The following is a 16882-nucleotide window of genomic DNA, read 5'->3' as shown; positions in this document are numbered from 1 at the left end:
TCAGAAGATACGTGGAGCTTGTGTTCTATAACAAGGAAATTTGGCAACAGAAAACTCTTCAAATCTTTTGCAGACAAGATCTCTGTGCATACCTCCTCAGGACACACAGTACTCTTAATTCTTCATAATTTCCTCCAGAAACTGCTCTTAAACCCAGGAATGTGGATGAAAACGATCTCTATTTCTCAAAATAGCAGAAATTGGCCATTTCTGAAAGGCTGGGGACTTTCTCTGCATCTACAAGTGCCAGCAAGGGTTTACGACAGGGCTTGGGGTGATCTATAGACTGGTATGATTTAACTGTGGATCAATCAACATATTAGGGGAAAAAAGACAAGGTCAATAAGTATGGGTCTTGGTGAACCAGAGGTCACCCTACGTTTTTCAACCTAATGTTCTTATTTCCTTTCCATTAACATTTCATAATGAAAAAATGCCTATATTCTTTAATTTTTAAGATAATTAAGTGAATTTAGTGCCTTTGAAGGGTAGAGGATTTATAATGGCATCAGAGACTACACTATTAATAATCCACAAGACAGGGGCCACCTGGAGAGCAGCATGGCCTCCAATGCCATGTAAGCAGCTCGGCAACCAGCTGGGAGGGGCTTGGACTTCCTCTGCTGGCTCAGGACCAGACTCCACCTGAGAGCAGAAACACTTGTGTATTTCGGGACAGGGCTCCTACCTTCCTAGGAAGTGGTATTCCAGTTGTATCTGGGTTTGAACTTGAACAAATTGCCATGAGTACAGATATTCTCAGTACAGAGAAAGCCCTTGAAACATGTGGTGGAAGTAGAGAAGTAGAGAGTAAGAAACACCACATTCACCTCTAAGATTGTTACAGTCTAAAAGGCAAGATCAGGGGGCGCCTGGGTGGCTCAGTGGGTTAAAGCCTCTGCCTTCGGCTCAGGTCATGATCTCAGGGTCCTGGGATCGAGCCCCGCATCGGGCTCTCTGCTCAGCAGGAAGCCTGCTTCCTCCTCTCTCTCTCTGCCTGCCTCTCTGCCTATTTGTGATCTCTCTCTGTGTGTCAAATAAATAAATAAAATCTTTTAAAAAATTTAAAAAAAATAAATAAATAAAAGGCAAGATCAGGATGGACACAGGTGAACACACAAGGGAACAGATTAAGAGAAAGGGGAGTGCACGGTTGCTACCAGGCCCATGCACATAGAAACAGAGAGACTAAATACCAAAGGCCAGCTTATCTCTGAGTTCTCCAAGCTGATCATTTAAGGCATCATTTAATAAATTGAGTTTATTTTGGATTTTTGGATAATCAGTGATTTTTGGATAACCATGGTAGAGGGAACAGACTCATTTTCTTTTGTTCCTTCCTCAGGCCCCACTAAAAAACCATGAAGAAATTTTTTTAAAAAATTTTTAAGGAATAAGTTCTCAAAAACAAAGAAATTGGGAGAGGACTTAACAATAACAAAATTTAGAAAACAGACGGATAAATATTAAGTAATTTAGCAAACCCAAGAAAGCCAAAATAAGCCAACAATGGGAAAAGCTGAGGCAAACACATTTATACCACAGAGCCCCTCCGAGAGAGCTCCAGAACTGGCTGTGAAGATGAAGGTAGAACCATGGAATCTAAGAAACAGTGACGTCTCCAGATCCTTTGTTTCAGGGCTCCACTTCCTAAATAACGGGGGTCGTGTGTAGCTTAAGAGCGTTCAAGAGCTGCTCTTTGGGTTAGAGAGACACCAGCACAGAGCTCCGAGGTAGGCCCACCGGCTGCAGACCAGGCTGAATGAAGAGCTAGAAAGGGATGCTGAGGCTCCGCCCCCAACCCCCTTCCCAGCCAGGCTCCACCCCCAAGATTTTTGGGGAATCTGAGTAAAGAGCAAAGCCCTAAAGATACCCACGCTTGGTGGCTTTCGCAAGGAAACAGGTCAGTTAGATTCCCCCTGCAGAGAAGGCTACAGAGCTTTAACGGGAGCTATAGAACCCAGCTTGTAAACAGAAGCTGAAAATCCAAGATGACCATACAGCTAAGGAAATCCTCTAACACTCTCAACCCTGTAGTATATAAAAGTGATGCCTCGACAGATAAACTGATTAATACAGAAACTAAACCATGAGCATAAAATGGATAAAGAAAATATTACAGTTGACCCTTGAACAGCATGAGAGTTAGGGGTGGGTGTCAAAATTCAGTGTAAAATTTTGACTCACAGAAAACATAACCGCTAATAGCCTGGTATTGACCAGAAGCCTTACCAATAACATAAACAGTCGATTAACACATATTTTGTATATTGTAAGTATAAGGTACTGATTCTTACAATAAAGTATGCTAGAGAACATGAAACATTAAGAAAATCATATGATGAGGGGCTCCTGGGTGGCTCAGTGGGTTAAAGCCTCTGCCTTCAACTCAGGTCATGATCCCAGGGTTCTCGGATCGAGCCCCACATCGGACTCTCTGCTCAGCAGGGAGCCTGCTTCCTTCTCTCTCTCTCTGCCTGCCTCTCTGCCTGCTTGTGATCTGTCAAATAAATAAATAAAATCTTTAAAAAAAAAAAGAAAGAAAGAAAATCATATGATGAAAAAGAAAATACATTTACAGTACTGTGCCATATTTATTGAAAAAAGCCACATAAAATGGACCCATGCAGCCCAAACCCTTGTTGTTCAAGGGTCAGCTGCATACACATGCAATGGGATATGATTCAGCTTTAAAAAAGAAGACATATTGTCATACGGTACAGCGGGAATGAACCTTAAAGACATTACGCTAAGTGAAATAAGAAAGGCAAATACTACATGATTCCACTTACATGAGGTATCTAAAGTAACCAAACTCATAGAAACAGGAGAATGGTGGTTGCTAAGGGCTGGAGTGGAGAGCAGAGAGGAGAGTGGGGGGTTGTCCATTGGGTACAGAATTTCAGCCACACAAGGAGAAAAAGTTCCAGATACCTATCGTAAACTGTGTGCATATAGTTAATACTGCTGTATTTGTTCATTGTGTTCTTCTGTGTTGTGGGGGTTAAACAGTGTTCGGATTTTAAGCTAGAGATATAAACTCTTATGGAGGAGCATGGAGTTGGGAGGGAAGGATTCTAGAATGCTTGGAGGGACCAGTACTGGATTTCATTGCTCAGCCAAAATAGTCTCAGGGTGAAGATAAATCCTTGAGTAATTTACACCCAGTGAATAGACTAGAAATATGAACCCAGAATGTCCCTGATAACCTGAAAAGTAGAAATTATTCCCTTACCAAGAGTGGCCCAAAGGATATGGTGAACGCAAGGAAATCAGCACAAAAATGGTTCCCCCAAGTTTTTTTTTCTTCCCTTTAAATTTGTGGGCGGGGGGGGGCGGGGACTGAGGGACAGCTGCCTAACATGAGTGTTTTGAAAACTCTGAATATGTATGACTAGTATTGCACTTACGTTGTGACTAGACGGTATTGTACATTTCTCTTTCGGTGAAACATACGCTGGTGCTGATCCTCCAAACATCTCTATTCTATTAAGAAAACATTTTTGCCAGAGCTGCTGTGTCTGATCCTTTCCATCCTTCTGAATATACAGAACACATGTGCAACAAAGTGCATGTGCCGAGATACAGGATATAAGGATACAAGAAACAAGGAAATAAGGATACAAAAAACAAGAATATAAGAATACAAGAAACACTGCAAAGAGGTGTGTTCCCATGTCCTCCTCTGAATAGCAGCAATTAAAATTCACAGCTGCTGGCTGCCCAGATGTTTCTTGCATTTAGAGCTCTGTAATATGCATCAGAATATATTGTATGACTGCAGTTTTCAGTAACCGAGACAGCTTTGTATTCTAAATTCTGCAGACGAGATCCAGTGTGTATATTTTTTCTTCAGATTAGCTTCCCTTCCTCCCCCCACCTTCATTTGCTTGGGGCATTTGCAGTTGGGAAACAAGACATTTCGAGCTCAGAGTTTAGCTGTCTTGGAGTGTAAGTGCAGGTCAGGTCTGATTTATGTGGCATGTCTGATAAGCAGGAAAGGAGAGCAAGATGAGGGGTTTGGAAAAGCTGGTGAACTTGGCTTGACTTATGGCCTCTGTTCTGTAGGCAGCCAACGTCCCTCTGGTGTCAGAACTTGCCATCAATGACATCCATTTTGATGACTTCTCTCTCGATGTTGACGCCATGATCACAGCCGCTCTCCGGATGTTCATGGAGCTGGGGATGGTACAGAAATTTAAAATTGACTATGAGGTAAGATGTTCTAACAGGGTGATCCATCTGAGTCAACATGGTAGCCATGTTTCCCAAACTCGACTAGAGGATGACATCACTCAGCCTGTACCCCTCCTGGGATTACCGTGAGGACCCTGGGAGGTTTGTGGAAGGACGCTTGGGTGGTGAAGGTCACTCAGATGTAACGCACTGTTTTGATAACAGCCCACTGGGGACACGTCCATGCACCTGATTACACCTTTCCCTTCCCATTTCAGACACTGTGTAGGTGGTTATTGACTGTGAGGAAAAATTATCGAATGGTTCTCTACCACAACTGGAGACACGCCTTCAACGTATGCCAACTGATGTTTGCGATGCTGACCGTAAGTGTGCTTGGTGGTGGTGGAAGGTCATCTGTCACGTGTATGGACCTGTAGGCCTTCTCCTTCACATTTCCATTTCTCTGACAAATTGCCACATGATTTATTTTACACTGGAACTTACCTGCCCCGGTTATGGGAATGTATATTTCACAACATTTTCTGGCCTTTAAAGGAGTAAAATCACTGACACCCTAAAGTAGATGTAGTCTTGGCATGATTGCGTGAGCCTCTTTTCTATGTTTTATCTTGGGGAACTGGTTCCTTTTACCAAAGAAGTGCCTGGATTTTCAAAGTAATCTTTCTGCAGTGGATAGAGGCCTGAGTAACAGAACAAAGGGATCCTTGGATAAAACTGTCAGCTGGTGAAAAGCCGTAGTCAGGCCATGTGACATTGCCCACCAGAACGTGGAAATCCTGGAAGAATGATAATCTGTGAGATGCCCAGGGAGGCCAAGGGAAAGAAGTAGTGGGAGCAAAAGCTGTTAGGCCTTTGGGGCACACCAGGCCTAAAATTTCTGTTCTACAGGGTCACCCACGGAAAGTGATAATCTGGTTTTTTAGAGATGGTTAGAGCCACTAGCCAGAAGTAAGTCTTGAAATTTAACTAAAAGCAAATATTTGTGGCAAAGATTGAAACCAAGGAATAAGCCTTGTTTTGGCCTTACCTCCACTTACACTGTTAAACTGTAATCAAGTAAAATGTTTTCTAGCTTAAATATGTTGGCTTCTCTGGCCTCTTGGTTTTATACACATACACATATGTATATAAACACATATATGTACATATATTTGCATGTATCAACATATTTACCATACAAAATGGAAGAAAACACAAGTTTTAGATTATTGTAACATAAACCTAAGTACCTTACATCTTTGTACCCACACTAAAATTTAAGCCCAGAATAGGGAACTCCAAATGATATACCTTTTTCTTTGGTCAAATGAACAACTGTTCTGCTCCTTCCTTATGAATTGCTCTGTCCCATTTTCTTCCTATGAAAATTTTACTCATCCTTGAGGGCACTGATCTATGCCAGTTTTCCACAGAGTCTTCCCCTATATCCCTAAGCATCAGTAATTACTTCTATCTCTGCACTGTGTCTGGTACAACACGTCTTTCTTTCTGCTGTGTGTCTTAAGTCACAGATCACTTATTTTGCTATAGAGTCAGCAGGTTGAGGCCAAAGAGATCATTTCTTATTCTTTCAACAACATTCATTTGCTTGTCCAACAGTTATTTCCTGGGTCTTGCCAGCACTTTCCATGCCCTCATACACTTGGTAGGTTTTCAACAGATGTGTGTTAGATTAACTTGAACTCCAGTGTGCATTTAGCATGAGAAGGTGGGACAAAAAGGTCTTCACTTTTACACTGGAGGACTTCTGTTTTGGATCTTCAACTGCTAAAGGAGCAAGCAGACTGACCTGGAAAAAACTGGACTGACCCTGTCCTTCTGGAACATACCCCGTGAAAGCAGTTGGCCAGGCAAATAAGGGAGGAAGATACTTTGAACTATTAGCCTTAATTGCTCAAGTGCCAATGTTGCTTAAAAACAAAACAGAATAAAACCGCTTTCATCTTGCTTTTCCATATCAGGTCTCAGTAGACAAGGAATCCTTTCCTGTGTGCAGGGTTTATGCATCTGGCTCACAGAAGACATTCAATGAAGAAATTGTTAATCTGTTATTTTGGAGAACCTATGGATTTACGGTGAATTGCCAAAAATAAGTCAGCAGGAGCCTTGTTCGACAAAGGGAAAAAGGAATGGCTTTGCTGTTATAAGTTAGAGATGTGAAAGACAAACGTCAACAACAAGCCTTCAAATAGTTGGGGTGGGGGAAGTTAGCAAGAGCAGCAGGGTCAGGGAGGACGCTTAGGAGTAAAAGGAAATACATACCCAGTTTTCTTCACTATATGTTTCCAAAATACAGATGATGTTGATCCTTTTCAGGAACTGGAAGAAAGCAGAACTCTCAAACTCTGTTATGACAACGGAGGTATTCATGCTGCCAGAATCCTTCAAGGGTATATTTGTTTTTGCAAGTATACTCAGCAACCTTGAAGAGTAGCCCTGTGTGAGAAGGCTTGGGTTTTGTTTTTGTATCAATGTTAGCTAAAAAATGGGAGAATTCTCTACTAAAGTTCCCACCCTGGCTTTAAAAAGAATACACTGGTGAATGTTATTTTTTTTCTCCCTCCTATTGAATTGAGAAGCCACATCTGGAAAAGATATTATTTCCTGCCCATTAAATTTTGCTGAATTTGACTAACGGTTACAATAGGTTGAAAATGTCAACTTCTGTCCCTACTACAAGCAGTCTCTTCAACATGACCATGGGCAGCCTGGTTAATGAGATTTTTTAACTAAGAAAATAATTACATAGGTGAGAAAAGATTACTTGGTCAGTGAAGAAAAAATGAATTTAATTGACTCATCAGTTCTAATTTCTGGAATAAGACCTCAGCTTATGGCAAAATGATAACCTCACTTCAGTGAATGGGCATTAACATTTTAGACTCTCCTGAAGACTAGTGGGGATTTCACTGTTCTGTTATCACTAGTGATTATATTTCCATTCTAGTTATCTCATATTCTATTGCCATGTATTGAGTTAGGAAAAAATATAATACACCTACTAACCACTGGATTCTTTCTGCCTGAGTCACAAAGCCAAGAAAGTGCACATATGCTGAATTTTCCTCTAGATGGCGCTCCAAGGCAAAGTTTCCCAGGCAGTTGCCAGGCAAGGAGGAAAAAAAAATCTTCCCAACCTTCCCTGAAAGTACTTCTTTTTTCCTAGGAGAGGAGATCATGCGGCACACACTCCCACATTCTTTTCTTAATAGAGGCACCAACAAAGCCAGTGTGTCCCAAAAAAGCCTCTCCTATCAGGTCAGACTGTATTATGACTGCCTTGCCCACAGAGCTGTTACGGGAATAATACAACTTTCTCCATGTGACCTTGTATCTGTGCGTGTGTGTATTTATCTAAACCCATCTGTCTCTGAGAGTGGGAAGATGCATAGTTGTGTGCCATTGCTGAGCAAATTATGACACCATGTACAACCGGACAAGCAAATAGTAAATCTACACACCAGCTTCCAAACCTTTAACCCTAAAATCATTTTGAACATGGAAGATAAACTTATTGACTCAGAATTATGTTTTACAAAAGTATTTAACCTCATGTCTAGGTAACAAATCGGTTTTGTTCCTTTACAAGGGAGGAAAAATGAACTACTTTGAAGAATAAGCAATTTGATATAAAACGGTGGAAATTTAGTTCACTGGGAACCCTGCTAATGACTAATTTATTCCACACCTCTGGCCTGAAATTCCCAATTTTGAAATGAAAGCTCTAACATTATCCTTTGCTTCTAGAGATATTTAGGTAGCTAGAATTCACCAAATATTTTGAATTCCTTGGCTAAATGCAGCACGTCCTGCCAGTTACTTGTTGGGGCTGAAACAAGGAATAAAAACCTGCAGATCAAGAAAAATCACACAAATTCTCTTTATCTATGGAAGCTTGTAGAATAAATATTCCATTAAGCACATACATAATGAACAATGAGAAACAACATCTCTTCTATTCACAATGCAGACCAGATAGAGAAAACAACTGTGCTTTTGTTTGCATTCTGTGAAATAAAAGGTATGCGGCGGTGCCAAGGTTGCGGAGACATTTTTCGGTTTTATAAATGATGTATGAGTTCAGACAGATTCTCCAAGGCGTGGGGGGTGGGGTGGAAAGGTTTCCTTAAGAGTCGGTGTTCTTTACTATCCCATAAATGTACTCATTAGCACTTTGGGCCATGCCCCGCATCCTGTCGGGCTCAAAAGAGATTAATTTGAATGAGTGCATTTAGTTGAGGGTAATATTATTCATGTTGCCTTGTGTCCAGTTTTTAAAAAAAACTATAAAACGATGAACAACGATCGCCGTTAGAAATCTTGTTTTTTCTTTATATCGCACTGAGGTTCAGCTCGGGTTCATTTGGAATATTATGATCCTGCAGAATTCACGGGATATGAAAAGGGAAGAGCACATGATCGCATTAAAATTTACGGCAGGGCTGGCGGCATGGCGTTGGTGGGGGATCGCAGTTAAACACTAATAATAACCAAGTATCACAGCAAACACATTGACACCCCCTGACATTTACTGGGAGCTTCTTAAATCTTAAATGTGGAGGTAGCCTGTTGAAGTCCATATTTGTGTTGTCAACAAGGTTATTTTCAGAGATAAGCCAAATCATTTTATTGATAATTCAAACTAGAGAGCAGAAGGGACGTTTAGGGAGAAAAATCCATCCTCTTCTTCAGCTTGAGGATAAGGCGCTGTCTGCTGTCTGCAGTTTTCAGAGAAGTCCTTGATTTTGGAGATAGAAAATTTATTCTGGAAGGAGATCTGAGAGACACAATTGGAACTCTCCCCCACTCCCTCCCCCCTGACCCCCCTCCCCGGCCTCCCAAGAAGGACAGAGCCAATTAAATGTTTTTAGAACCTATTAAATTTTTAAATAAAATATTTTCACTAAGTAATCAGAATCCTAATCTTAACAGAAATCTAAATTTTTTTTTTGTAGATTGTCATATTGAGAGGTCCAGGAGATCTACATGTTCTGTTCTGTAACTGCCTATTAAAGTAACAGACAATGAGCATGTTTATAATCATCAAACACCATTTTCACATTGTATTTCCTTTTCATATAAGGAGCAACTACTGTATTTACTTGAAAATAAATGCAGCATCATCGTAAGAATGCGATAAAATCAGCATGTTAGAAAAACCAGCTCTTTAATCTTCATGTAGGTATGTCTTGACTTCTAGTGTAACTTCAAAGATGGCAAATTTTCAGTTTAGGAAAGGAGTGATTTTCAGTGTATTTGCAGAGTATCAGCCCTGAGCACTAATCAGTTTGAATACTGTGCTTAAATTACATTTCAGAATGCTGCCTTTTCATCATTTAGGAAGGTTTCTATTTTTCTTCTCTCTGGCCACCTCTGAGAGCCCCAATTAGGCACTCCATGCTTCTAGTTGACATTCCCTTTATCCACATTTATTTTATAAAAGAAAAAAGGCAAAGCCGCACATAATTAAGAACCCGGTGTGCTAATAACCAAACATACAATTGGGCAGAAGGAGAAACCAATCCATTTCCTCACACAGGAGAGTAACCTCCATAACTCACTTTAAGCGCTGCCATTCATGAGTTATGGGTCATTCCCTTCCTAGTGAAAATAAATTCTCCCGCACCATCAGCCAGAGCTGGGTATTTTTCTTAGGACATGTAAATTGTAAAAGTGTATGAACATAATCATGTCCGGCATTTCAGAGAGCGTATAAGCTCTCGTTCATGGACACAGGCTTGGGAGGAAATGAATGTGGTTTCAGGGCTCTGGCTGCCTCGTTACAATATAGGATTTTTGATTAAAGGGAATTTATTCTTGAGATTTTTACGGTGTTGGTAAACTGCTTAATCTGTCGCTTTGTGTTTTATGACACCAGCCGAGTCCTCCAGGTCAGGGAGACCCGGCAGCAAAGCTGTGGTCATTCATCACAGCCTCTATTCTCCCCGGTTTATAACTTAGTGATGGCACTTCTGTGGGGCTGGAAACTGGCACTTCAAGGTGTCAGACTGGGAGCTTTAAAAAGTTTTAATTCTTCGTGAGTCCGGTGTTTAATTTTGGCTCAATGATGGCTAATAAAAATTTGGGTAAGCTTTGAAGAGCCCTCATAATCTTGAAATTCATCAACCTGGCTTCTCATACTTGGAGAGGTCTGTCTCTGCACAATTAATGCTCACCAAGTGATCTGCCTCATTTTCTGTGCTCACAAACCACATGCTGTATTATATTCAGTGCGCAAGTAATTTATCTTAAAGTATAAACCACCTTTCTAAACACAAACAAAAAATCTTTGTCCTCAAAGAATCACAAAGCACGTATATTTTTAGTGTTGAAAGCTCAGTCCTTAAGAATCCAACATGCTTTTTCTTGTTTCTTTTTGAAATACACTGGGTGCTGTGTGCACACCAATATGTAGTCCTTGTATTATCTAAATTGAAGTAGAAACTTTGTTTTTTTCCAAGTTTTATTAAGAAAGCCACCCTGAAATTTCCCTTATACCATTTGTATATCTTTTTACACATTTTATCAAAATGTGAGAGAGGAGCTATTCGGCCAGTTTTTATTTGACTACATCTGGACATCTTGAGAATGAGATAAAGAGTGTTGACAGATGCTGGAGGTTTGCTTTGAAAGACCCTAGGACACAAACAAACAAAACAACCCATGCATGTGAACACACAGAACACATAGATGAAACGGGACCAGCAAACCACGGAGCCTGTTGAAGTTGGATAATAAAGACATGGGAGTTCATTATAGTATTCTATTTTTTGTACGATTTCAACTTTCCAAAGTGAATAATTTTTTTAAATTATGGTAATAGGTATGTTAAAAATTAAGTCTTGGAAGCCATTAAAAAATAACTCCATAAAATTTATTAAAATCAATTCAATTTTTTTCATACATCATTCATTCAACATATGCAATTACACCAGACAGACCACTGAGTTTTGCTCCCTCACCTGTCTCAGACTTACATGGGCAAACAGTTGAACATTACTTGAGGGTGACAGCCACGGTGTATCCAAAATATGATGTAGGTTTTACCGTTTGATGACAAGTGCTGTTAGAGGCTTCTGGTTGGAACAGAAAGTATTTTGATGTAGACTATAAGATTTTCCCAACTCTTAGCGTGATAAGGGAAGGGTCACTATAGATTTAAATCAGTATTTGGCTGCATTTATCTTGAGGAGAAAGAAAGGCAAGTTTGATGAAAACTACCCCTGGTCCCATGGATAATTAGACAAACTACAACTGGTTTGTGTTACATTACATGCTTTGGTGAAGGGGATATGTAAACATAATGTTGGATGGTGGTCCCCTAATGGCTGAAAGTGTTCTCGTCCCTGGGCCTCAAAAATAGGGCTAAAGTGCCTCTTTTCCAGCTTAGCACAGAAACCCTGGCAGATGAAGATTACTATAAATGCCAAAGGGATGCGACCATTAAATCCAGATGTTCTGGTTTGTGCAGTAGGGTTTTTTTTTCCCCCCCAGTAGGGGATTGTGGCTATGAATTCCTGTTCTCCTCCCCATTGTGTTTTCATCCCCCATCAGCCCTGGTTGGCAGAGGTAGGATCCTGTTTTAAAAAGAAGATAGACTATGGCATCAAGTAGTGTAAATTTATTCATAAGCACTCTTGGTAAGCTGTTGAAATCTGCTTCCATCTGAAAGCTTGAGAAAGCCTTCTGCCTAAACTCATTGCTTGGGAGCAGTTGAATAACGTTGATGCCTGTCAGCCTGCTGCTTGGATTTGTATGTTGAGAGATACCCATTCCATCCTGAAGCCAACAAAACAGAGGCCCAAAGAGAAACACGCTGGGCTTGTTGTACGTGCCTGTGGAGGCCAAACACGTGCCTTAACAGCCCTCCCTGCTGAGACCCACCCACAGTAGTCTATGTGCTCAGTTGGGAGGGTGACTGGAGGCACCCTTCTCATAGAGCCTTTGGTTCTTGCTCGCAGATCTAAGTTTCACAGATAGACATGAGCATCTGGTATGTGGCATTTGCAATGAAACCCTCGAAGAGTGCTCTTCGGCTAAAGTAAATTTGATTTTAATAACATATCAAACAAAGGCCCCAGAAAGTGACCCTGCAACACTCTGCACACTAGACATTAAGAAAACCAGAAATCAAAAGCTTCTTGTCCAAGGGCTGCATTTGCGCCCCAAGCTCACATCACTTTGAAGTTGGAGTCATCTATAGGTCCGCTGAGACATGATGGAGATTAGGGACTCTTCTAGAGGGCACTTCCTTGAGAAACCATGGTCTTCTAAACCCCTTGGAATGATCTGAGCTCTTCTTACCCAGAAAAGAGAGAAAGATGAAAGGGAGAAGAAAGTCTACAAAAACTAATCGCGTTCCCCCTCAACTTGAGTCAATCCACTGGGGGCTCTCTTTAGTGCCCAGCTGTCAGCATCGTGGAGGAACATTCGGAGCCAAAAACTTTCAGTTTGGAATTTCTACGACCATTAGGAATTCCTAGTACATCACTGGATTCCCTCCTTCTTAGTCTGCCACCTGCTAGATCTTGAAATCAACAGGAAGAACTCAGGAAATCCCTCATCATTCAGTACCTCTGACACAGACGTGCAAAAACTAATGTGAAGGCAGAAATGTCTGGCATCACTCTCTCAGCTTGTTAGGCCGGAGCTGAACATACGACAAAGGGGCTTGCGGTCCATAGTCTACCTTTTCCAGAAACAGAGCAGGGGTGGCTGACCTCTTCCAACAGTACTCTCTCCAAAAAACTCGGCCGGTGCTGTGATGATTTCTCTCTAGAAAAGGGACCTTCACAGCTCTGCTTGGGCTGGCCAGGGTCATGCCTGTCTTCTTCCAAACTCTCTTTCTCATGCCTGGAGCAGTACACGGCTTCATAAGTATTTGCTCATTGAATCAATGAATGAACGGACACTTTTCAGGGTGTTAGTGCTTCCCTAATGCCTATCATGGAGAAAATGCTTAATGAATATTTGCTCGATGAATAGATGAGAGAATGATACTTGTGAGGTTGTCACTATTTTGTTCCAGGGTAGGACAGTTTGATGAAACATGGGCTTATTCAAAAAACAAAAAATAAAACAAAACAAAAAAAAGAATTTACATACACACACACATATATATTATATATATATTTTTATATATGTTATATATAACATATATTATATAATTATATATATTATTTTAATGCATAAATGTTTTTTAATGGAAATTTTGGACACACAGGAAAATTTTTAAGTCAACTGTGATCGTATTACTGGTAACATTTTGATGTCCTGACAGTCCTTTTTTTATGCATGTATTGAGTAAAGTTGGGATGTTACATATAAACCATTGTATCTTTCTTTTCTCTCCAAACCTCATTTGTACGTCACTATGATCAGTTCCCTCTTGATGCGTCAGAGCTCATGCTTAGGGGTAAGACGTTCAGTGGCTCTGTGCTATCCGCCAATCACCACTCAAGGATAACAGCATCTGTGGAATAAAGCACACCTCAGTTGATCCTTTAAAGCCATGTCATCTAACACTGTATCATCAGGAGAGTGTTTAAAAGCCCCCTAACCACACCCACGCCCTCACGTTAGAGGGCTGAGTAGCGGAGTGGATGAGAACACCCTCGGTAGACAGGTTGCCTGAGCTCCTATCCACCTCTGTTACACTCTAACAGTGCGTTTCAGAGCCTCAGTATCCTCGTTGGTAAAATGAAAGATAAGAACAGCATCTCCCTTCAAGCGTTCTTATAAGGATTCAGTGAGTTACTAGATTCGAAGTATGTAGAAGAGTACCTGGTGTTCTCTCAGCACTAAAGAACTGTAGTCTGCTCTCAGCGTTGTCCTCAGCCTTTTCTCAGATATGAAATCATTATCCCCATCACCAGTGGCTTGATATACAATAAGCATTTAATAACATTTGTTAAGTGAGTGAAGCCTCCATAGCACCATCTAGATTGTGTTGATATCATGCCTCTTGTTTCTTAGACGTTTTTGGATTCTATAGAGCAGCAAAGCTGCAGTTATCTTTCTCTGCCCATGATTTCCTCCACTCGCTAGAGGGGTCAGCTTGGAAATGATAGTATATCTAGCTGGTTGATCAGATGATAGGAAATTACTGGGTAGACTAGGATACCCTGTGAATCAGTCTAATTGTCTGGGTTCTTTGGATGCCAGTGATTATATGCTTGGGTGGCTGGGAGTAGGATTATCCCAGCGTATGTTTTAGCCCAAGGAAGAACAATCGCTGGAAGCCTGCTCAGAGGGTAGTCACAGGCTTTTCTGGAAAGGGTGACGTGAGAAGTGGGTCTATATGACTTGACTGTTTCTTCACTTAGATATAGTGTATATCTAAGTATATTTATAGTCAGTAAAATCCATAATTATTGGGTCAGGAACAGAAAAGATATAGTTGTATTTGAAAATAAAAGAATAAAATAGAGTCGGGCAGGGGACAAATACATTAAAATATACTTTCCACTGCCACTGTGTTTTCTTTTGAAAGTACATTGTCCTCAGCAGGCAGTTGACTTTTTCTCTTCAACTTGGGTCAGTGTAAGTCTGAATGGAGAGGGCGCGAAGGAAGATGGATGTGGGGGGAGGGGCAAATGGACACTTACTGGCAGGTGGACACTTTTCAAGCCTGATGATTCTCAGAAGCCATTTACCAGGCAGCTTTAAATCACAGTCAAGAGATAGGTGCTGCTTCAGTAATTCAGGTAAATATGAGAGAGGTAAATATGTTCTGTGTGACTGCAAGTGTGCTGGACTTCAGGGACTCTTCATTCTGAGGATCTAGAGGTGGGGTCCATGGTCTCTGAATACCATAAACTTATAGAATAATTTCTGGGAAGAGGAGCCATGATTTTTATCAAAGTCTCAAAAGTATCCATGATCCAAATAGTTTAAGACCTACTTGTGGGTTCCCAAGAAGGGGCAAGGGAGGTGGGGGGGGGGGGGGGTTGGCGGCATAGAACATTATAGTAAAATACATTCCATCGTATTATATAATGGATGATAACTGATGGCTTAAAAATGACTCAGGATTCTGATCTTGAGTCTATTAGAGGCATTCAGTTTCATCTTCTAATTAAATTTCTAGTCTAATTACCTTGCTTTAACATTATCCTTATTCTTACTATTCTAATTCATCAGCTCATTCTAATCAATAATATTTTCACAGGCAGAACCTCTGTAAATTTTAGTGCAGTTCTATTGTTTTTTACAGCACTGATTTCTACAGTATTCTGGATAATTATGTCATATATTATAGGCTTTGAGGACTTACTTATAATGAGCAGATCCAAACCAAACAAAGCTAACTTACAGTTTCTATGATGACAGAGATGATATATAAAGACATTTATATTCCTTCTTTCAAAATCACCCTCCCAAAATAAGAACAAGAAATGGATACAAATTCCATATGTTATGGAACCATAATATATGAAGGCAGAAAATGGAGAGAGGATGGCTCATAGCTTAGCAAAGAAAAGGAAGATCTACCCAGGTGCCTTCAAGGTGAACCACTAGAGGAAATAGTCCACGTGAGAAACATCTCTCCAGAATCTATCAAGGCTCAGGAACTGGAGGTATCAGATAATTTTTTTTTTAATTGAGTGGAGTGGAGTGAATGGGTGCCAAAAACTCTGAGCCCCAAAGTCTCCACCCCTTCTCCATGTAGTCAGAGGGCTACTCTTCCCCTCACTTATGCAGAAAACCAGAATATTTGCTGGAGAAACTAGGCTCCAGACTTGGGGACACCACCAAAAGAAAAGTTGAGGTGAGATACACCCTGAAAATGAGAGAATTAAGCAAAAGTCTGCATTCTCAAAGATGAGAAGATACAGCTCTCTTTTCTCAAAATGCCAACACCCATGTTTACACCATTTCCAAGCAAGAGATTGGCAAGTCCAGAGAAAATGAGTTTAGATACTGACATTTGGGGATTTCCAACAGAAGAACAGCTGGCCATCTGCTCACCTGGTGGTAAGGCCCAGAAATCTACAGACACCACCTCCATGTGCTGGTGTGAGGTGAACATCATAATGCTTTACTCTTATATGAGTAGACACTCAAGGATATCAGGCATTTGGGGGAAACCAGCAAACGCAGAGAAAAGGAGTTCAGAGGAAAGAGGCAATCAAGGAGCAGAAGAGAATTTCAGAGGAATTATAATGATTATCTTCCAAAAGATGAGGTGATAATGCATCCATGAGAGAAGAGCATGCTATGAGAAAAGGAGCAACAGATAAAATGCTTACAAATGATGACTCCTGGAAAGTAAGAGGGAAAAGTCAATGTGAGCAACGGGAAAGAAGAGACAAGAGTATGAAGAGATCAATACAGGAAGCCCAACATCCAACCAACTGGAGTGCTATTCAAATAGGACCCCAAAAATAGGGGAAAGGAAATTAAAAAAAAAAAATAATAAGATTACAGAAACATTGTACTGAAGAAAATGAGTCCCCAGGTTGCAAAATCCTCACCAAGCAAAACGATGGAGAAAGAAGTTCTAAACCAAAGCATTATCTTTGTGAAATTGCCAAAACCCAGAGATAGAGAGAGGATTCTAAGTGAAAATCAAATAAGTCTGATTTGTTAGGAATAAAAATTGGATATACTTCTCAAAAACAACTTCAGAAGTAGAAAACAACAGAGCCATCCTTCAAAATTCGGAGTGGAAATGTTGCAA

At 40.6% G+C, this 16882-nt stretch overlaps 1 protein-coding gene across 1 annotated transcript in view; it reads left to right on the top strand.

The window, feature by feature from the left end:
* PDE11A (phosphodiesterase 11A) overlaps positions 1–16882 on the top strand; it is a 380104-nt gene that overhangs the window by 286025 nt on the left and 77197 nt on the right. Inside the window, exons 11-12 of the mRNA XM_046018850.1 lie at positions 4069–4215; positions 4455–4562. Coding sequence (XP_045874806.1) covers positions 4069–4215; positions 4455–4562 — 255 coding nt within the window. The remainder of the gene's footprint in view (positions 1–4068; positions 4216–4454; positions 4563–16882) is intronic.

Source organism: Meles meles, chromosome 9 (assembly GCF_922984935.1).
Source record: "Meles meles chromosome 9, mMelMel3.1 paternal haplotype, whole genome shotgun sequence".
In the NCBI taxonomy this organism is placed as follows: Eukaryota; Metazoa; Chordata; class Mammalia; order Carnivora; family Mustelidae; genus Meles; species Meles meles.
The sequence above is the reverse complement of the archived record's forward strand: the minus strand, read 5'-3'. Positions and strand labels throughout refer to the sequence as shown.